The sequence below is a fragment of the Colletotrichum navitas genome, assembly GCF_030913465.1.
Source record: "Colletotrichum navitas strain CBS 125086 chromosome Unknown LY79scaffold_8, whole genome shotgun sequence".
Taxonomy (NCBI): Eukaryota; Fungi; Ascomycota; class Sordariomycetes; order Glomerellales; family Glomerellaceae; genus Colletotrichum; species Colletotrichum navitas.
The window spans coordinates 452,576-472,105 of record NW_026850554.1 but is presented as its reverse complement, the minus strand read 5'-3'; the positions used below and the strand labels follow the sequence as shown (position 1 = coordinate 472,105).

Here is a 19,530-nt window from a genome sequence, read left to right as displayed (position 1 = left end):
AAAGGCTGGGTACGTACAGTAGAGCTACCTTAGCGGCACAGACGAGAGGGAAATCACGCTTTACCCAAGTGGGCGTTAGGTCGGCTTGCCTCTCGAGGCCAAGGTCACCTGACTTGTCAGGACCTCTATGCACCGCCACTCACTAGCCGCAAGCACGGACTCCCCACTTTCCAACTCGGAAGGCGCTTTCTAGGGCTTGCACCTGCCTTTTCGCTTCACAAACTTTTCGTGCTCGATTACGGGGAAAACCACCACCATCGACCGAACTTCTCAGCCAACTCGACTCCGCGATCCCGACGACCGAACGCCCAACGAGAGGTACCGCCAAAATGTCGACCAAGCAGAAGAAGCCCGCCGGAAAGCAGCGTTCCGCCATTGCGGACGTCGTCGCTCGCGAGTACACCATCCACATGCACAAGCGCGTTAGTATTTTCCCTTGAGAAAAACCAGGCCGCCGCCGTCAACCAAAATCCGACGGCGTCTGGTGACGGGCTACAATCGAGCACGGCGATGCTGACATTTTTCTCCTACTGCAGCTCCACGGTGTTTCCTTCAAGAAGCGTGCCCCCCGTGCCATCAAGGAGATCAAGGCTTTCGCTTTCCAGGCCATGGTACGTTTTACTGCCCCTCGATAATACAATCCCGAAAATCCAAGCACACAAGCACGCACGACATCAAGACCCGACCCACCGCCATCCATTACCCGTTCCTCAGGAGAAGACCACGAATCCGCCTTTCGACTCGAAGAGAGGAACGCTCGCTAATCCGCAATGATTGTATAGGGCACCACCGACGTCCGTGTCGACCCCCAGCTGAACAAGAAGGTCTGGGAGCAGGGTATCAAGGGCGTTCCCTACAGACTCCGCATCCGCATCTCCCGCAGGCGAAACGACGAGGAGGGCGCCAAGGAGAAGCTGTACAGCTACGTCCAGGCCGTCAACGTCAAGAACCCCAAGGGTCTCCAGACTGTTGTCGTTGAGGAGTAAAAAGTTCTCTTTGGGATGGTTTTAGGGCGGCATAAAGGCATCGGAGTTGCATTCGGCATTCTAGTCTCACATACAAAATCGACGGAAATGTGAACAACGCTTGATTCCCCACACACGAATTCGACGACTTATTACTAGTGGTCCTGGACCCCGCGATGTGGTGGGATGTTATTTTTGTCTGCGCCGAGTGCGCGCGCGAGAAGGGGGCGTTGCGTATGTGCCAGCAATGGTGACGGAGGACTTGGGACAACAGTTTACTTTGTGGTTCGTGTGTACACACATTGTCCGACAGGGTCTTTTCTATCGACTTGGGTTGTCTGCACGATGCAGACAACAGGATATACCCAATCCCAGCCAGGCCCCAGCCATGCAATGCAGTCCAATTCCTAACAAAAAAAGTTCCAAAAACCACCAGCCCGTAATCATACAAGACAGACTCCAATTCTCCAGTGCTCAAATCAATGCCTTCACTATGTCCACTAACCCTCGCTTGGTCTGAGCTTGGGTGTGCTCACTCGTCCTCGACATCACGGTGACGAGCGAGTACCTTACGTTTGAACTCTTCATGGTCCTTGTCCCAAAGCTCCGCGGCCTCGCCGTTCAGAGGGGAGGCGCTGGGTCCCAAGTATCAGCTACAGTACAGGTACGTACGGTGGACCACTTTTTGCCGGGGCAACTCACTTGTTTGGCTCGCCAAGCAGACTCTGCAAGCTGAGGAGGACGGTCTGGATGTTGTAGGCGGGCGTCCACTTGTCCTTGAGGATGTCCAGGCAAATGCGGCCGGAGAAGTCAAAGTTAGGGTGGTAGATGGGCGTCTTGAAGAGCACCGTCGGCGGCGCGTAGGGGTAGTTGGTAGGGAAGGACAGGCTGAGCTTCAGAGTCAGGCCGGCGTACGGTGTCTGATCGGGCCCCTCGATCGTCGCTGTCCAGGACATGAGGTTGCCGTCTGCTGAAGGGAAGGCCGAGACGCCGGGAGCGGGCGATGTCATAAGCTGCATCAGCTCCGTCTGCAATCTGCGACGACATTGTCAGCTCATCTTTTTGGGAAGAGGGCAGCGAAATACACGTACCTCTTGGTGACGCTCTGCGCGTCGGGTCCTTTCCTGGCACCGCCGAGCTTGGCCGCCTGAACGCTGCCGGGAGCAGCGTTCTGGTTTTCCTCCATGCTGTAGTCCATTGTCGCAACTGTGTATGTGATCTCAGGTCGATGAGCAAGCAAGTACTGACGTCGGGAGCAATGGAGCCGAGACGAAAGGGAGTTTCTCGAAACTAGCAGAGTGCTTGAGGTGAAGAGCTGGGATGAAGCAGGTAAGTCGTTTGGTAAAACAAGGAAGCAGTCCGGCCGTTCAGTACTTATGCTTATGTGCAAGGGGGAAAACGCAACGCGCAGGAAAGAGGAGGATCAAGGGGCGAAGGAGACGACAAGCAACGTCGAGAACAACAGTAGGGCACTTATTCTGCAGGGCGAGATGGGCTCCCGGGATTGGTGAATCGGCGACGCTGGTACCTGGGCGACGCGCAGGGGCTCGACTGGCGCTTTTGGGCTAGCGCCGTCGCTGCTGTATAACGGGAAACAACCGTCTGGTACGTACTGCTGAGACGGATCAACGTCTAACAATATGCATTGGACTTCAATTCATCTCCAATAGGCAGGCGCTTTACCTCAACGTTAAGACTTTGTAAGCACATCTTTGGCTTACCATTTGTATATATTGGGGCGTTGTAACTTTAGTCCGGGGCCAATAGCAGCTCCTGAGTTACATACTGGCTTCTGGTACGTAGATGTATCCATCAATGCCACCCAAGAAGGAGTTACCTAGATACTTCAACATGCAATAAATTAGTTGCCGAGGCCTGAATTTAGCTTGCAGACAAAAAACAAGTGAATGGAAAGACGTGTTATAGTGATTGTAAAGGACCCACTTGGACGACTCTGAACTAGAAAGGTCTGTAATCTGATTGTGCGCGCTTTCACTTGCATTTTACGATGATTGTTCAGACGACAATTTCGTCCCAGTTCCAACCTCAAAGGCCATCTTTGACTCGTTCGAAAATTCGTCACATTTTTCAAGGCACCCGATTAAAATATTTCCAGGCATGTGCTCTCCCCCAGCCAACCTTGTGGAAAGAAGACCAAGTGCAGTGACCTGGTTATCGAAAGCTGTGGCAGAAGGTTGACTCTGTCTGGCCGCCTCCCGCCATTTCAACTTTGACTGCCTTCATTTCTCCTTCCTCTATTCTTCTTCAGTTTTATTGTTTTCAATCCTTTTCCTCCAATGCTACAAGTAGTGGCCAGCCACAACTAGCTGGCCAGACCTGAAGCTTCTGATTCTGCAGGTGCTGGGATTTGTCCAGTTCAACTTTTTCTAGCCGGCCTGCCTCACTATCTTGCTTTCTCCTATTGAATATCGTCAACATGGCACAATTTCATCAGTGCCCGTGGGAGAACTGTACTCACGCTCAAGAGGAAGTGTCAGTCGGGTAAGTCATCTGATTTGTTCATTACCAGGTTAATGTGGCTAACTTGTGGTTGGCAGCATTGTCTCCTCGCCCGAGGACAACTTCAAGCTTTGCGAATTGGAAGACGTAAAATATTCATCACCTTTTCCTGCTCCATCGCAAGAGGGTTGCAGTGACGCCGCGAGCATACTTGAGATCACTACAAGTATCTCTGAAGCCACGTCCACGAAGGCCACGTCAGTCACCGCCAGCTCGTACCTGCCGAGCGAGAAGGAGAACAAACCGAAAACCCATTGTGTTCATGAGAGTTCGCGATATACATGGAAATTGGTCGACAAACGGGGTCAGAAATGCGATTTATGCGCCGGCGTACTACCAAAGTTCGTGCTTCGTTGCACCAGGTGTAATTTGCAAGTCTGCATGGTGTGCGGATCTCGAAAGGGATGGATTTTGAGACGATATCAGAAGTAAGTCTGGAAACTACGATATTGTGAAGGCTTTTCTGACGTTTGGAGGTTTTAGGAACCCTCCCAACAACATTCGACGATGGGACCCTGCCCATTGAACACTTGGTCGATCCCAGTTTCGTCTACCCCGAGTTGCCTTGACCGAATGACCAGCTGTGCGAACAAATAACTATTGCATTGGAAGAACGGGAAAAAAAAATGCACAATTAAGATCACAGTATCAAGGTTTCGTTAGTGCTTGGACTGGGATGTCATGGTTGAGGATCATTGGAGGGAAGCAACTATCCTCAGTTCCTCGATAGGCAGGGAAGGCAGGCAGGCAGGGAAGGAAGGAGTCCAGATGCGTGATGGTGGTTGAGAGTTCATCAATTCGCGATTCAACCGAGTCAGAAACTCAATAAAAGATGTCTGTCTACAATCATTTTGTGTCATTGGCTTACTGCAAAAGTAGTGATACCTTTTTATGAAGGATCTCCCCAAGGCGCAAGGCGCGGGGTGCTGCAAAAGCGGCGACTCCTCAGATGTCAGTCCCTGTCAGTTTAGAGGGGCGTAGTGGCGGAACTGTTTACCTGGCCGACGCTGCAGCAACCGCGATAAGAGGACTTATCGGCCAATGGGTTCGCGTCGCCCCAGGCGGCAATAAAACATTGCATCGAAACAAACACGCTCAAAAAGCTCTTTACGCGGCTGAGACGCGCGCTGGAGAGGCACCCGCGTTGGGACAGCTCGAGACACCATCTCAGACAACATGGTGAGTTCTTGCTGACTCTGGTCCCTGGACCCTTTGTGCGCAATCCGCCTTACGTTAGTCTGCTACGTCCACCCACTCTGTCGGGTTTCCTGTTGGGGTTTTCTTTGTCTGGTGTCTGCCTAAAAGAGAGTCGTCGTAAATGGATATCTGAGATCCCTGTTTGCCCATGTCATTTCCCGTTGGCCTTGGCCAGTCTCAGTTATGGAATAGTCCACCACCACAGCTTCTGCGAGGGAATCATCCGAACATCTCACCGACTGCGGTTTACTCACTAAGCAAAGATGCAACAGTCGCAGCTGGACCCTTTACCCACTGACCTGCCCTTCCGAATCATCTCCAAAACGATTGGGCGAGGCGCTTATGCATCGTGGGCCGCCCCCCCCTCACCCAGGTCGTTTGTGATGGACCCCTCCACTGACACTCTAGCACGCAGAATCAAGAAGGCCGTCCCCCAGGACACGCAAACGCCCGTGTTCGCTGTCAAATTCATCCACAAGGGTTATGCCGTCAAGCATGGCAGGGTATCGGCGAAGCAGCTGTTGATGGAGGTGTCGCTACACTCGCATGTCGGCCAACACCCGAACATCATCGAGTGGTTTGCTTCGGGAGAGGACACCAACTGGAGATGGATCGCCATGGAGTTCGCCGAAGGGGGCGACCTCTTTGACAAGATCGAGGCCGATGTCGGCGTGCACGAGAACATTGCGCACGTCTATTTCCTGCAGCTCATCAGTGGCGTAAGCTTCATCCACTCAAAGGGCGTCGCCCATCGTGACTTGAAGCCCGAGAACATACTGCTATCGGATACGGGAACCCTCAAGCTCGCCGACTTTGGCATGTCGACCATGTTCGAGTACAAGGGCCAGCGGAAGACGAGTTCCACCCTGTGCGGCAGTCCACCCTATATCGCCCCTGAGATTCTCGCCTGCGGCAAGGCGGAGAAAAAGACGTCGTCGACCGTGAGCAAATACTCGCCGGATCTCGTCGACATCTGGTCGTGTGGCGTCATTCTCTTTGTGTTGTTGGTGGGCAACACCCCTTGGGACGAGCCGTCGAACGGCAGCTGGGAGTATCAAGAATACGTCCGGACAAACGGCCGCAGTACGGATGCTATTTGGGGGAGGATACCGTCGAATGCCTTGTCATTGCTTCGCGGTATGATGAGCATCGATCCCGACAAGCGCTTCTCATTCCAGCAGATTCGTCAACACCCGTGGTACACCAGACCAAACCCGCACCTGACATCGGACGGCAAGGTTTCCGACCCCATCAACCTGGCCACGCAGATGCTGGAAAGTCTCAAGATCGACTTCAACCAGCATCCGACGGCCTCCCAAGGCAACCCGACCAGTAGCGACCCCATGGATGTCGACACCATCGGCCAGGTCTCCTTCACGCAGCCCGAAACGCCCATCAACGACGTCACGTGGGATTGGGAGCGTCCAGCCCTCAAGACCATGAACCCCATCGCCGTCCCCTCGACGCTGCCTCTGTCCAGGAGCGTAAGCGGCGTCGCCAACAGACGCATGTTCCTGCAATCCCTCGCCGAGGAGCCGTCCATGAGCCAGTTCTCGCAGACCCCCAGCGTCCCGTTGACCCTCACCCAGGCGGCGCGCCGGTTCCGCGACATCGTGCCGCCTGAGTCGCTCACGCGCTTCTTCTCGCACGTGCCGCCGCAGCTCATCGTGCAGATGCTCAGCGACGCGCTGCACCAGCTCAACGTTCCGCTGCCGCCCGTGACGCCGAGCCTGTCGGCGGACCACGTCGTCACGATCAAGATCAAGACGATCGATGAGCGGCGGCAGTCGATGCACGGCGAGATCCACGTCGACAAGCACAGGCTGCCGGAGGAGCAGGAGCTTTTGGACATCCGGTTCGTCAAGATCAAGGGAGACCCGCTCGAGTGGCGTCGTTTCTTCAAGAAGATTGTGGTCCTTTGCAAGGACGGTGTCTATGTGCCGGAGTCATAGGGAATGACGCCCCTGCCAGGGCCTTCGCGGCCGGGCTTGGATAGAGTAATGGATGTGAATGATGTTTACGCCGCAAAGATGTATGGATAGGACCGTTTTCCGAGGAATGAAGAAATGTAATACCCCACAAAGGTCCCCGAGAGTTTGGAGCGCTACCGAGCCGCGGTGAAACTCGATCACGGCGTCTCCAGCTGTACGTAAGGAAGGCAGACTAAGCCTCAAGTCGGCCATCGACAGCAGTTGAAGTCGTCGCCGAGAAGGAGAAGAAGGACATGCCTATTTGGACGTTGTTCTACAATCCTAGACATCGAGGGCGAGGTACATTGAACTCTTTTGAGAGGGAAACAAGGTTTGGGGGAAGGGGGGGTGTTAACACATAGGAGGGCCCCGTCACATATTGTCGGATCGATACGAAACATAGCGAATATTCTCAGCCCACACAAACAACAGGATTGCACAACGCGGGTATTGCCAATTGGAAAAAAACTACAAACGCACCTTCTATCAACGCATCAACTCCCGAGTAATCCGCCAACCAACACTCAGTCTCCATAAATCGCATCCAGTCGTGGTTTCTTCAACGCCCGTTTCTTCCGTCATGTCACCCTACACACGCCATCCGCGTCGCAGCTCTCGTCGGCCTCCTCCTGTCCAGGGATCCTTGACCGAGGCCTGCGGTAAGTGATGCTCATCACGGATATGCCATTGATCAGCTCCTCCGTCTGACGGACGAGATTCCGGGGGCTGTCGGCCCTGAGGGGCAGCAAGCCTCGGTCTCGACCGTCAGATTCCCATTCCTGACGCGTCATGGCCTCGAAGACAATGTTTTTTCTGACGATCGAAGTGCCGGGAATGCATTGGTGTTCATCCAGAGTCCCGAGTTCGGGGTGCCACTTCCGGACCTCCCCCAGGACCAGGGCGTAGAGCTTGACGAACGTGGAGGCGTGTCCAGTCAGGCCGGTTGTGTTGAGGATGTTTCTTTTGCACTGTGCGCCTGCGCAGACAAAAATGCTGAGGTACGCGTGCACCATCTCGTGGATCAATGTCGAGACATTCTGGGCGAATGGTAACCTCTGTGTCTCCCTGCCGCCATCTCGTCTCTGTGGGCTATCGCACGCAATTCTGCTCCAGATTCGTATACGAGCGTATGCATGGTCAGCATTGGTCCAGTGGTTAAGGTAGGTCGTTGTGTCGCCATAACGGCCCTCGGCGACATCCGCCTTCAGCAGGCCGAATCCCGTCTCCAGAACCAGCAACAGGTGCTGCTGGCCCTCTTGAAGGCGCGTCAGGGTGCCGAAGAAGAAGTACTCGTCGAGGCACTTCATCATCGAGCGCAGCGAGCCCTCGAGAAACGCCCCCTCGGCCTCGTCCTGCTTGGAGCCGCTCCCTTCCTCGAAGTTTTGCAGGCGCTGGGCGGGGATCTTGTCCCAGACCGACCCCCGCGGCGACGCCTCCAGGTAGCACTTGACGAAGGCGTCCCGAGCCGCGGTCTGGTGGGGCTGCAGCTCGCAGTGGAGGAAGTGGCCGCATGTCATGTTCAACAGAGGGGTTGCGCCGTACGAGAAAGGGGAGATCAGCATCAAAGGTCGAGGCTCAGGCGCCGGCTCATCCGCGTCCTGTCCGTCAGGTTCCTGTGGCTGAAGGGTCCTGGGGAGCCCCGGGTGTCGGCACGGCTTCACTTTCTTGACGCGATGGCCTCTTGGTCGGCGCTTTGAGCCGAAGCGGCGCGTCCTTCTCGCCCTAGTCGGCCTCGTGGGCCTCGTGGGCCCCGAAGATGGCATGGCGGCTGGTTGTGGATTCGAGGTGCGCTGTAGTTGGAAAGGTTTCGGCTCAACAGAACGGCTGGTCGATGATTGGGACCATCTGCTCGGGGCCCGGTATCCCGCTCTCGTTTATAACATCTCACAAGATGACTAGAAGATGCTCGCTCGCCGGACAAGATGCAACTCGCAAGCTCGCGAGACGGAGATCCGAGAGACTCTTGGCTGGACTGCTTTGGAACTTTGAAACCGGCAGAACGTGTTGTGCGTTTTGTTCGAAGTTGAGAAGTAGAACAAGGCTTGCTGGTTTCGACCCTATGTGGCTCGCAAAGCCCGTCGTGTTTCGTAGCCTTGTAGCTACCTGGGAAGTGTAAGACGCCCGAACATCGCTTTACGCAGCGTGTGCCGAAACACATCGAAAAGAAGGAGCAAGAGCTCATGTTTCCTCTCGAATATTGTAGCCGCAAATGAAGCTGCTGCATCCGGTCTCGAAATAAACCGGTTCAGGCGTGGAACCAGCGTGAAATCTTGACGAGTTTCTGCCCGAGAAAGTACAATTCTACGAATTTGTTAGTTCTTTCCTCATTCGTCGATATAAACGTTATTTGCGTGTAACAATGCTTTGGTGCTCTGTTCCGTCGTGTTTTTATGAACTTATGGGTGGGTTTGCGTGTCCTTGTCTCATCTTTGGTTGTCTCGAGAATTTAAGTAGCTTGATAGCTTATCCAAAACCATGGGTTGCCGACTTTACAGAGGGCTGCGAAAAGGCTGCAAGTCGTCCTGCTTATTAGTCTAGTGAAGAAAGAAAAAGGAAAGCCAGGAAAATAGTAGCACTCTCTAAATCTAGTTGACATCGTAGTGAATTTATTATACAAACAAGACAGACATAGCTTTAACCGCCTTCTATAGTCTGCAACAGTCTTGTTATGTACTATTTTATAGTATTTCACTTATTACTTGTATATCTTACCTCTTTATATATATATATAGAACTATTCTTTCTATAGTTATGCTTATGGAATCCAGCCTTTCAGACCTGAATTCTCCAATGCCCTGCTGTGTGCTCTGATTTATGACATATATCCTCTTCATACTGGCAGCGAGGGGGTCTGGCGGAACATCCCGTTGTGGAACTGCCCACTCTCCTCCACGAAATTGGAGAAATCGATGGGCGACTTCCTCGGCGAGTTCGTCGTACCGGTATCAACGGTCACGGGGCCCGAAGAAATCGACCTGCCAATGTTCTGGTTCGCTGAAGGGGAGGTCTCAGGGTTCTCTACATCGGCGGAGACGAGGCCCAGACGCGACCCAAGAGCCTTTAGAGTGGGCAGGCAGAGGCAGACCATGGCCCCCGTCAGCTCGCCCATCGACCACATCGCGGGCTCCACGTTCGCCCAAGTGAAGTCGGGTCCGATGTCGAGGTAACGAAGACGGATTATGGCAATGGCCACGACGCTAGTTTAGGGCCACGCAGTCAGTATGGCAGCTCTGCTGTACCGGGCTCACGCTCGAGGGAGACCACCCACAGGAAGCCGAGGCTGAAGATGCCCAACAGATAGTTCTTTTGAGAACGGGGTACTTTCAGCTTGGACAAGGCGGGAAGCGGCAGCAGGTAGATGATGACGTCCGTGGTGATACTGACGGAACTGAAAGCGTAAAACAGGACCTTCTGGTCCAAGCACCTGGCGGGGACGCGAGGGTCCCAAAAGCCCACGAGGGGGTCGCAGAAGTTGACAATGACGAAGAAGTTGCCCAACCCCCACAGCCCGATGAAAATCATCGCCGCAATGTAGATCTTTCGCATGTTTGGAGTGCAAAGCACATTGTAATACTGAACCAGGAAGGCCATCTTGAAAGACAGGTGTCCACAGCCATAGCACAAGACGGTGCACCAGAAGCACTATATCGAAAGGATTCGTCAGCTATTCGGAGTCGACAGTTTTCGGGCCGGAAAGTGCTCACCTTGAACACTTTTACGTGCTCTTCCAATGTATTAACCGTCTGCTGATGTCTCCCGAGACCGTATCGTGTCACTGTTGGCCGTTAGCATTTATATGCACAGGCCGGTTTTAATCAACGGTTCGTATCACTTACTGACTGCGATCGAGACTCCGCATCCCCATATCGATAGCTAAACCGAGTCAGCTGGTTATTCCACCAAATCCGAGAAACTGTCAGGGAATCACCAATGAGAAACATGCGGTGTAATCATCCCAGCCGACTTTCTGCAGAATGTAATGTCGCGTCCAGAGGCGGAGAGCCAATAGGGCCGTAGCAATGACCAGACACATGGAAACGACGCCAATGACCATTGGCGACACGTCCCTCGCTAGCTCTTCGGGGGAGAGCGGCGGTAGATTCATGACGGCTGGCGTTTGATGGAAGACGCAAGCCACGGAGATGTGCGTCTCTGATGGAGATGGAGTCCCCGTATGAAACAATCGGCGCTATGAGCAACTACTTAAGGCATGCCACCGAAGAGAACCACCTTGATACCCGGGCCGGTTAGGTATCCGGGCTGGAACCAAAGACACCTTCATTCCGCTCGGTTGGGATTGTTAGACAATGACAAGTCGCCTCTGTTGGAGACGCATGCGGCCAGAGGCGTACTTTCACGAAAGGCGCAAGCCACAATCTACGGAGCGAATCACAACGCAAAGAGCCCTAAGGCACTGACCGGCTCTGGCTAGCCCCCCAGCGTTTCCAGAAAAGATGACGAGTTCCCGAGAAGGCGGGAGAGATACCCTTTCGACGGCCCATCTAGAACGCGGGATACTGGGCACGCCGTTTCGATAGGCCGGCCGAGCCCCGCCGACAAACAAGGAGATGCAGATTGCGCATACGCTAGTCCTGTTCAATGAAAGGTATAAGACGGTGCCGATAGCCGTGTGTTGAGAATCGGCCACACGAGCGGCGTTCTCTCCCTGAATCCGTCGTTGTGGAAAAGCCCGGGATTGGGGGCCTCGGACAGTGCGTGGCCGCAGTCGCCAAAGGGAGAAAAACAAAGGTGACGTTGAGAAAACGCAAGGCGCGCGGAATATGAGGCTCAAGTCCGGAGGCTGAAAATAGGCTTTGTGTTTGCTGTTACGCAACGTCCCGTACCGAGAAGTTTTCTCATTGGTTCCAGACCACGCCGGCGTGATGTTCCCCGGCACATGCCGCACTTGGTCTCTGGCGTTGCCTCGATGCCACTCGACTCCGGGCACAGGTCTCGAAGATGCAGAACTGAGCCTCACCGGTGCAGTGCAGGGATGCAGCCCAGCCGGTATCTGCAAGTGGGCCATTTTTTGTCACAATTCCCCCTCGCGGCCAAGACTCGGACCGGTAAACATCCCCACTTCAAATTTGGGTTGATTGGCTTCCCTTCGTCTTCCCGTTGGCTCGTCGTCTCAACCCACGAGCGCCGCCGTAGTGTTAATTCCGACTTCACACATGATGGGGAGGGGGAGGGGGAGAGGGAAGGGGCTCTCGGATTGTGGTCGCGGGATTTGCAACGCCAATGTGTCCAATAAGTCCTAATCGAGTTTTGAGGAACACAGCGAGTGAATAGCAAACGTCCAAGCGGGCCAGTGTCTGTGTGACAATAGTCTTTCGAGACAATGTTGACAACACCGCAACAGCCGATTGTGCGCCTGGCTACGCATTACCAGAAAGGAACTTGGGCGATTGCAGGTCGCAAACTTGGGCGCCATGGAGTACAGAATGGAGCTGTCGCGACTGAGTCGGCCGTTCTCTCGAAGTTGTTTTCGATAGCCAGCAGACGTATTACCTCAAGTACGGCGGGAGCAATCAGTACGGACGTTGGTATGCATCGGCCAATATGCAACGCAAGTGTTGATGCGACGTAATGAGTCCTCTGTGCCCATTCCGACAACTCCTCAAGGATGTAATTCAAGCAAGGCTTTCCAGCAGAAGGAGAGAGAAGACGCGAGGAGGAGGATTCTGTGTCCATTCTGACAGCTTGTGAAGACTTGAACGTAGGTAAGACCTTCCGCTAGGAGAAGAGCGAAGAAGCGAGAAGGGGGGGATGGAAAGGAAGTTCCGAGGGGGACGAAAACTCTCGGGAGGCATAGAGGTGAAATCAGTCGATCGATACTGGCTTGGTCGGGATCGGAGCTCTACTCCGCACCTTACTACCATGGGTTGTCGTCAGGTGGGTTTGGGACAACCACGGGATCGTCCCATGTGTGCTCAATGAACAGATTAGCCAAGTTCTGGCGGTGAAGAATTCGTACGAGATTGACGCATAGTTGGCCAGGAAAGGGCTTGCCTATTGGCATCTGGACCGAAATATAGTTTCAGGTCGGTGATGGTGCCAGACTGTCGGGTTTTCGAGTAAAAGCGTTGTGTAATGCAGGAGCAACGAAGAATCGACACCTCACTTCTCACGTGAGGGTTCGGCACGGCGTGAAACCCCCTGCAGGGAACGGCCCTGTACCGGACCCGAATAAGCGGGATTGGCGCAGGAAAACCTGCAGGTGCAGCAACACTGCAGCAGTTCTCCGGCGGAACCGACGGCCAGCGAGCGGTCCCGGAGACGGAGTGTAACGGGGCCTACGAACGATTACATGGTTCTGGCCCTGGAGAGCCGAGACAGAATGTAACCTTGCACCAACAACACTCTTTCTGCAACACCTATCACCATGCATAGGACTATTGGTCCCGTCAAAAGGCCAACTAGTACGACTCTTCCTTTTCAACAGAACCCATTGGCTAGACCTTGGTACGCCGAGTGGGCGCATGGGTAGGAGGGGCTAATGTTACCGGGGGGGCGGGGGTTATTCAAGGAAAGCCCTCACACATTGACGATCTCAAATCCCGTCCTGTGTGATATTCAGGACATGCCCATGCGGGATTGATCAACCGCGGAGTCCGCCACATTTCCCGAAGACTGGTTATTTATACCGCAAGGTGTCGTTCTTTTCTTTTTTTTTCCCCCTGTCATTGGCGAAGCTAGGTTAAAGGAAGAATAAAACGAAGTCAATTGTCTGCTGCTTGGAAAGAATACAGGAGAAAGCTTTTGGGTATCCTCATCGTTACAACGCTAAAAACCGCCCTTCCGTGGAATTCCCTTCCCCCCCCGTTAACACCTCGAGATAAGCCCGTCCTGGAGATGGCTGACGACAGACAGCCATCTTTGTTTCGGCACCTCTCGGGGTTGCCGTCAGATCTGGGCCGCGAAACCAGCCATCGACGACGATGATGCGGGCCGTGGCGGCTATCTTGTGTCGGTGGACCGCGTGGATGAGGTCGCCCTGCTGCTACCTGCTTCCTGCAGGATCCTGGCCTCCTCCAACGCCTCTCTCCGCGCGAATTCGTCGAGCAGCTTATGCGCGGTTTCCAGAGGCAGGTCGGCTATCATGGCCGCCAAGTACTGTAGAAGAAAAAGAAGAAAGAAACGAGTCAGTTCAATGCACTTCTCATGCAGCCTGGGTATGCGAGATCCCCTCACGCTGCAGGCGACGGGGCAAGGGACAAAACGGGGAGGAGGCGGCGTCGTTTGTTGGTAGGTACACATACCTGGGGGAAGATGTCGGAGGGATGATACTTGAACTCCTCCATCATACGGTTCAGACGCAGGACCTGCTTCCACGGCACGATGGTGTCGCCAATCAGGAAGGTAGGGAACCTGGCCATGGCTATCTCCTCGAGGATCCATCGGCGTTGGAAGTACGGACGGCCCATGAAGTCGTTGCAGCCTATCCAATGCGGCAACATGAAGGGGATCTCGCCGTTGGGCCCCGGCTCCCACAGGTGCGAGACAGCCTTGGCCCATTTGTGCATCGGGGAGTAGTCTTCAGGATGCTTCAGCCGGTCGCCGGGGTCTCCCCAGTGGGGCGGCATGGCGTCCTCGATCTGTGCGAGGGCCGCCATGGCCAGATCCGTGTGTTCCGCTTTCTCGCCCAGCCACGCGACGACAAGCTCGGCATTGCGGTAGATGTTGCGCATGTCCGAGTGCTGCTTGGTCTTCTCCAGGTCGTCCCTCTGGTTGACGCAGAGGAAGTCACACCAGACCCGCAACGCCCTCGGCTCGTCGTCGCTCGCGCGGGAGCTGCTTATGCCGAACAGTTGCCTCAGCCATCGCGGAGCGCCGTGAGGCCGCCTCGCCGGCGTCCGCTGGAAGCGCTGCGAGATGGTCGGGTAGAAGACCGCGCGGACATGCTTTAGGGCTTGGGATAAGTGGGCGGTGATGGTGACGGGCTGGCCGCTCACAAAGATCTTGTCGGTTTGGGACGCGTCGCCGTAGAGTGAGGAGAGTGCGATGTACTCCCGTGACAGGTCGTCGGTAAGGCGGACGGTAATGAGCCGGCCCTCGACGGGGTCGTTGATGCTGCGCGCCGACTGAATCTCAAGCAGGCGGATCTCGCGCTTCGAGGGGTCCAGTCTCCGGTATATGATACTCATTGTACTCCCGTACAGATTGGGGCTATCAATCGGTCCGACGGTTGGCGCAGCTTCCGAGACGAGCCTCTGTCTGTCTCTCTTTGTGTGAAGCGAACCGACAACGACTCCTTTTTTTTGACCTTCCTTCCTTCCTCTTTGTTTTTTTTTTTTGGGGGGGAGGTGGATTCCACACCTCGGTCTCCGCCCTTGCCTCTTTCTGGGATCTTGTTCAGAACTCCTGTTGGTTGTCTCTTTCCAGTTGTTGCAGAATGGAAAGTGGCAAGGCAGGGGTGGTTTCCAGGTTTCTGCAGGTTGCACCAACGATGGATGCAACACGATTGATGAGAACTGCGTGCGACACAGGACGGGATGCCGGCGTTTATACCAAGAAGGCGCAAAAGGCGGGCCCTGCGGCTCGGGCAGGGTATCTCTGGGGCAGCGCTCTATCAACCGTTGATTCTGCCGCCTGCACCGCTACCAGGTCGAGATTTTTTCAAGGCACAAGGGTCCAAGTCCGAAGTGGTAGAAGGGGAGGGGCAGGAGACGAAGACGAATGGGGGTCGAGGTGACCTCCTCCTCGCATGGCAGGGTATATTTGTACATGCCATCGGCGGGGTGACAAAGTCACGTCTTCATCTCTTGACGTGCTCGCAACGTGACTGAAGGAAGCCAGCCCACTACTCATTACCGGTGCAAAGGGATTGCTTGCCAACTCGAGGGTTGTCGGCTGTTGATGCTCTGTAGAATGTTGTTGTCTGTCATTTCGCCGTCATCCCTACACTTCGGCATGGTTGCCTTGAGTGCGGAACAATTGCCACGAGCTGTTATTGCGAGATGGGCGACATGTGGGCTGGTCACTCCATTTGGCGGGCCGTTTTATGGCATCGTTCAAGGACAGGGGAGGTTTCTGTTCGCCATCAGACAAATTGGCACCTTTTTTTTTGTTTTGTTTTTTTTGTGCGCGAGCCCGAAACCGCAGCAAAAGTCTTTTTAGCCTCCTCCTCCTCCTCCTCCTCCTCCTCCTCCCCCATTTCCACTTCCTTGACTTGCCGGACTTCGCTAAAATGACCATGCGACCCTACCTTGTCACCTGTGGTAGACTGGCAGAGGAATACCCACTATCTTTGCTTCCTGCGTGCATGTTTGTCTAGCCCAACGCAACCTGGGCAACGCTGGTGATATCGCCCATGCCAAGTAGGGCTTTTCCCAACTGCAATCTCCAGTGCCTCTCGACGTACCTTCGCCGAAAATGGCACCAACTACCGTTAAGAACACATTAGTCGGAGACCACGTACAGAGTAGTGTACAACGCACGCTGGTTCCGTTGACAGCACGTCGGTGATCATGGCATGTTTTGGGGCTTGGTCTTGACGAACCCCGGATGACCCCCACATCTCTCAAGCAGGGGGTGCCATGTCGCACTGGCTTTCTCGGCCCTCTTATTCTCTCTCTTCTAGAATGAACCCACCAACTCCTGACTCGATAAGCCCAGACTGAGCTGCACGTGCGTTGTCATTGCCGGAGCGGTAGCCCAGCAAGGAGAGCCGATGCCGATCCAAGAGTCAGGATGAACAGGTAATTACATCTTTCTTTCGCTGTATCTTTGACCGGGAACGGGACTCGCGTTGGGGAGGCTAGATACGAGACGTCTGCGGTTCGGGTGCTTGACGCGAGGTTTCGAGTCGGCCGCCCTCGTCTCCCAACCGTCCGTCCATCAAACAGAGAGAGAGAGAGAGAGAGAGAGAGAGAGAGAGAGAGAGAGAGAGAGAGAGAGAGAGAGAGAGAGAGAGAGAGAGAGAGAGGGCTGGGCCTCGGACTCTCCTCCGGCCATGTCTCCCGTGATCAGGCGTGTGCGTATGTACGTATGTACCCGTCTTCTTTACCGGTCGACCTGCCGCGCAGCCGACCACCGACACTTGTCGACTTGACCTCGATTCGTCCAAACACACACACACCCCCCCCCCCCCCCCCCCCCCCCCGGCAAGCTCACCCCCACAATTCTGCATCAAGTGGGAAAGTACATGCAAAGTCTGTGCCCATATGGTATCGTACGGTCCGAACCTGCATGATCAATGGTACTGGCAACGGCGGCTGTCACTACTCAATCCCGCACTTCTACAAACCTACCAACGTAAACCACTTAGCTAGGTACCCAGAAACCCGCATACAACGAGGATGAAACTAGTTGACCATCTGGCTATCGTTCCAGTCAGCTTGCTCGAGATGGAGATGAGCAATATCTCTTACCCACATCTCTCCAAAACGGCCTCCCTCGTCCCGATTCCTATACCGTCCGACGCTATCCATAAAGATCCAGGTCTCCCCCGTATAGCTATGGTCCATGGATATAGTTGCTAGTGTCAAGTCTGTGCTCCTTCTAGACCATCCGTTGGCTTTCACCGACTCTTTTAACCCCGTAGCACCCTTCCACGCCCGTTCTTCCTTCTTGCCCATTCCTGCCCAACGAAGATCCTAGTATATTTAGGTTCAAATCGTTGTAAGGATGATTAGTCCGTCCCAACTCACGCCCGGGGCTCACGACGCCGCCGTCGCGGCTGGCAACCCGCTGTTCCGGATGCTGAGCTCGCTGTGGGGGCTGTTCTCCCCGAAGCGCATCCGGCTCGAAGATGACCTGGCAGCGGCGCCGGACAGGCTGGCCTCTCTCGTCAAGCCCATCTGCACAGATATGCTGAAGGAGCTGAGATATCCTGGCGTCCCGCAGATCAAGGAGGAATCGGTAGAAGCGCTCTTGCAATACATGTACAAGAGAGCCGTCGAAATCGGCTACCCTCTCGACACCCCCATCTCCGCAAAGGCGTTCCGCCTGGGCCACTCGCTCGGACTGGTGAGTTACCTCTCCGTTTTCCACCATCTTACACTACAGCCTCTCACCGCCGGGCTGTCTACCCTGGTTCAAAAAAAAAAAAAAAAAGACCCAATTGCTGACGAGGCGGCAGCTCTGTCATCCTAACCACCCGACAGAAGTGCAGGGTTACGTTGGACTCTTCACGTGGCTCGTCGTGCAGTACGATGACATTGTCGGCCAGAACGACGAGATGGCCGAGGCCCAGCTCTTCCAGGAGCGTTTCTTCAAAGGCGAGACGCAGCCGAATGCCATGCTGGAGGGCTTGGCGACCCTGATGCGAGAGGCTCCTCGCTTGTTCGACCCTGTCATGGCCAACCTGCTGCAAATATCTACCCTCAAGTTCTTGACGTGCAACCTGCTGGAGCGCCACAAAGGCTTCATTAACATGAGAATCACGCGAGCCGGGGTCAAGTTCCCCGACTTTGTCAGGGACTTATCGGGCATCAACGTAGCCTTCGCCGTCTTCTGCTTCCCCCAGGCCCAGTACCCCGACGTTGAGCAATACCTCGAAGCAATCCCTGACATGGCCAGGTTTATTGACATTTCGAATGACGTCTTGTCGTAAGTCCCTGCCGAATAGCAAAAGTCAACCCCCCCGCCCCCCTGTGAACCTTGCTTACGGTCGTCTCAGGTTCTACAAGGAGGAGCTCGGCGGTGACACCAGAAACTACGTACACAACCGTGCAATGGCAACCGGCCGGCCTGTGCTCACCGAACTTGAAGTGATCAAGAACGAGGTGGTGGAAGCCGCGAACCGAGCCGCCGTGATCCTCAAGGGACGCGGCCAGTACGAGCAGTCGCTGCACGACAGCGTCCGGGGCCTGTTGGCGATGCACACGGCCAACCCCAGGTACAAGTTGAAAGACCTTGGGCTGGCCGAGGAGCACCCGCTGGCCCCCTTTGAGGACCAGATTGGCGAGCTGTTCGACCGAATGAGGGAATAATTTTTATGAGTTGGGTTGGCGATTTCCGTGAAGAAGCAAGAGGCATGAGATACCCCCTGGGTGGCATTCTGATTTTTTTATGGCAGCACAACTGCTTTTTCTTATGTCAGGGGTCCTTATAGTTTGTGTTTATTGTATCAACTGGCGTATGGGTAGTAGAGGCTGGAGAGAGAGAGAGAGAGAGAGAGAGAGAGAGAGAGAGATCGAAGAGAAAAAAAGAAGAAGAAGAAGAAGAAGAAGAAGAAGAAGAAGAAGAAGAAGAAGAAGAAGAAGAAAAAAAAAAAAGCCGTCAATGAAGGCGACGGGCAGTTCGCCATCCAGTTTATGGAACAGACGAGCTGTTCCATGCCATACATAGGTCCTCGCCACAATAATACTTTTCCATGACGCTCACGTGGACTCTGACGAGTTTCCCCTTGCAGGAGTCATCCCCCGATTGCTGAAGATGACGATCGACATCTGCTAGCCCTAACCACTTCCCATGTGCGGTTTCCGCCCGCTGCTAACTAGGGCCCTGGCTCAATTACCACCACCGCACAGGGCCGCGACTCGAATGGCCCGAGCCTCGGGATTCCTACCAAGTGTCGTTAGACCTGGCGTCATGTGGAGAAAGAAGGCCGGCTGTGAGCACGTAGAAAGAGAGACTGTGCGGCAGTCGTCGGCGACTTGTCGGTTTTAACTCGGCTCAGAGAAGACGCATCGCCATAGAAGATGATGTTGACCGCCGGGGGGTTTTCCCCAGACTACTGTCTCAGTCATGCACATCATCATGTCGAAGCAGAGGAACCCTCCCCTCCCCCCCCCCCCCGACCGACAGATACTGGTATAGTTTACGAGTTACGGATACAGCCGCCTCGCCAAGGTTTAAGAGAGTCCGAGATCCAGTGACTAGGGGCCACAAAAAAAAACTAAATCACATGGCTGTGAAACCTAGTCGCACTC

The 19,530-nt window shown here is 54.6% G+C and overlaps 8 protein-coding genes across 8 annotated transcripts; 3 read left to right on the top strand and 5 right to left on the bottom strand.

Moving 5' to 3' along the window:
* Positions 1 to 329: 329 nt before the first annotated feature.
* Positions 330 to 986, top strand: LY79DRAFT_507661 (ribosomal protein L31e; the record flags this gene model as incomplete). Its single annotated transcript, XM_060553849.1, has 3 exons — positions 330 to 422; positions 537 to 611; positions 783 to 986. 3 exons carry the CDS (start codon positions 330 to 332, stop codon positions 984 to 986), a joined length of 372 nt encoding a protein of 123 aa, XP_060418215.1.
* A 511-nt stretch (positions 987 to 1,497) lies between these two features.
* On the bottom strand, positions 1,498 to 2,163 carry LY79DRAFT_507739 (ubiquitin-conjugating enzyme; the record flags this gene model as incomplete). The annotated part of the gene is made up of 3 exons (XM_060553858.1): positions 1,498 to 1,600; positions 1,668 to 2,000; positions 2,057 to 2,163. 3 exons carry the CDS (start codon positions 2,161 to 2,163, stop codon positions 1,498 to 1,500), a joined length of 543 nt encoding a protein of 180 aa, XP_060418214.1.
* Positions 2,164 to 4,807: 2,644 nt separating this feature from the next.
* Positions 4,808 to 6,791, top strand: LY79DRAFT_385160 (kinase-like domain-containing protein). Its single transcript, XM_060552890.1, has 2 exons — positions 4,808 to 5,031; positions 5,098 to 6,791. The coding sequence occupies exons 1-2, from the start codon at positions 4,946 to 4,948 to the stop codon at positions 6,632 to 6,634; spliced, it is 1,623 nt and encodes a 540-aa protein (XP_060418213.1). The 5' UTR covers positions 4,808 to 4,945; the 3' UTR covers positions 6,635 to 6,791.
* Positions 6,792 to 7,230: 439 nt separating this feature from the next.
* Positions 7,231 to 8,169, bottom strand: LY79DRAFT_507753 (uncharacterized protein; the record flags this gene model as incomplete). Its single annotated transcript, XM_060553860.1, has 1 exon — positions 7,231 to 8,169. One exon carries the CDS (start codon positions 8,167 to 8,169, stop codon positions 7,231 to 7,233), a length of 939 nt encoding a protein of 312 aa, XP_060418212.1.
* A 1,067-nt stretch (positions 8,170 to 9,236) lies between these two features.
* LY79DRAFT_385137 (uncharacterized protein) lies at positions 9,237 to 10,881 on the bottom strand. Its single transcript, XM_060552888.1, has 5 exons — positions 10,581 to 10,881; positions 10,489 to 10,525; positions 10,357 to 10,427; positions 9,921 to 10,294; positions 9,237 to 9,849 (listed from the first exon to the last, which is right to left on the bottom strand). Exons 1-5 carry the CDS (start codon positions 10,755 to 10,757, stop codon positions 9,483 to 9,485), a joined length of 1,026 nt encoding a protein of 341 aa, XP_060418211.1. The 5' UTR covers positions 10,758 to 10,881; the 3' UTR covers positions 9,237 to 9,482.
* On the bottom strand, positions 10,748 to 11,857 carry LY79DRAFT_385144 (uncharacterized protein). The gene has a single exon (XM_060552889.1). It carries the CDS (start codon positions 11,676 to 11,678, stop codon positions 11,007 to 11,009), a length of 672 nt encoding a protein of 223 aa, XP_060418210.1. The 5' UTR covers positions 11,679 to 11,857; the 3' UTR covers positions 10,748 to 11,006.
* Positions 11,858 to 13,612: 1,755 nt separating this feature from the next.
* LY79DRAFT_507900 (heterokaryon incompatibility protein) lies at positions 13,613 to 14,799 on the bottom strand (the record flags this gene model as incomplete). Its single annotated transcript, XM_060553872.1, has 2 exons — positions 13,613 to 13,768; positions 13,915 to 14,799. The coding sequence occupies 2 exons, from the start codon at positions 14,797 to 14,799 to the stop codon at positions 13,613 to 13,615; spliced, it is 1,041 nt and encodes a 346-aa protein (XP_060418209.1).
* A 2,065-nt stretch (positions 14,800 to 16,864) lies between these two features.
* On the top strand, positions 16,865 to 18,824 carry LY79DRAFT_600097 (longiborneol synthase). Its single transcript, XM_060561829.1, has 3 exons — positions 16,865 to 17,623; positions 17,736 to 18,205; positions 18,276 to 18,824. The coding sequence occupies exons 1-3, from the start codon at positions 17,282 to 17,284 to the stop codon at positions 18,586 to 18,588; spliced, it is 1,125 nt and encodes a 374-aa protein (XP_060418208.1). The 5' UTR covers positions 16,865 to 17,281; the 3' UTR covers positions 18,589 to 18,824.
* Positions 18,825 to 19,530: the final 706 nt, after the last annotated feature.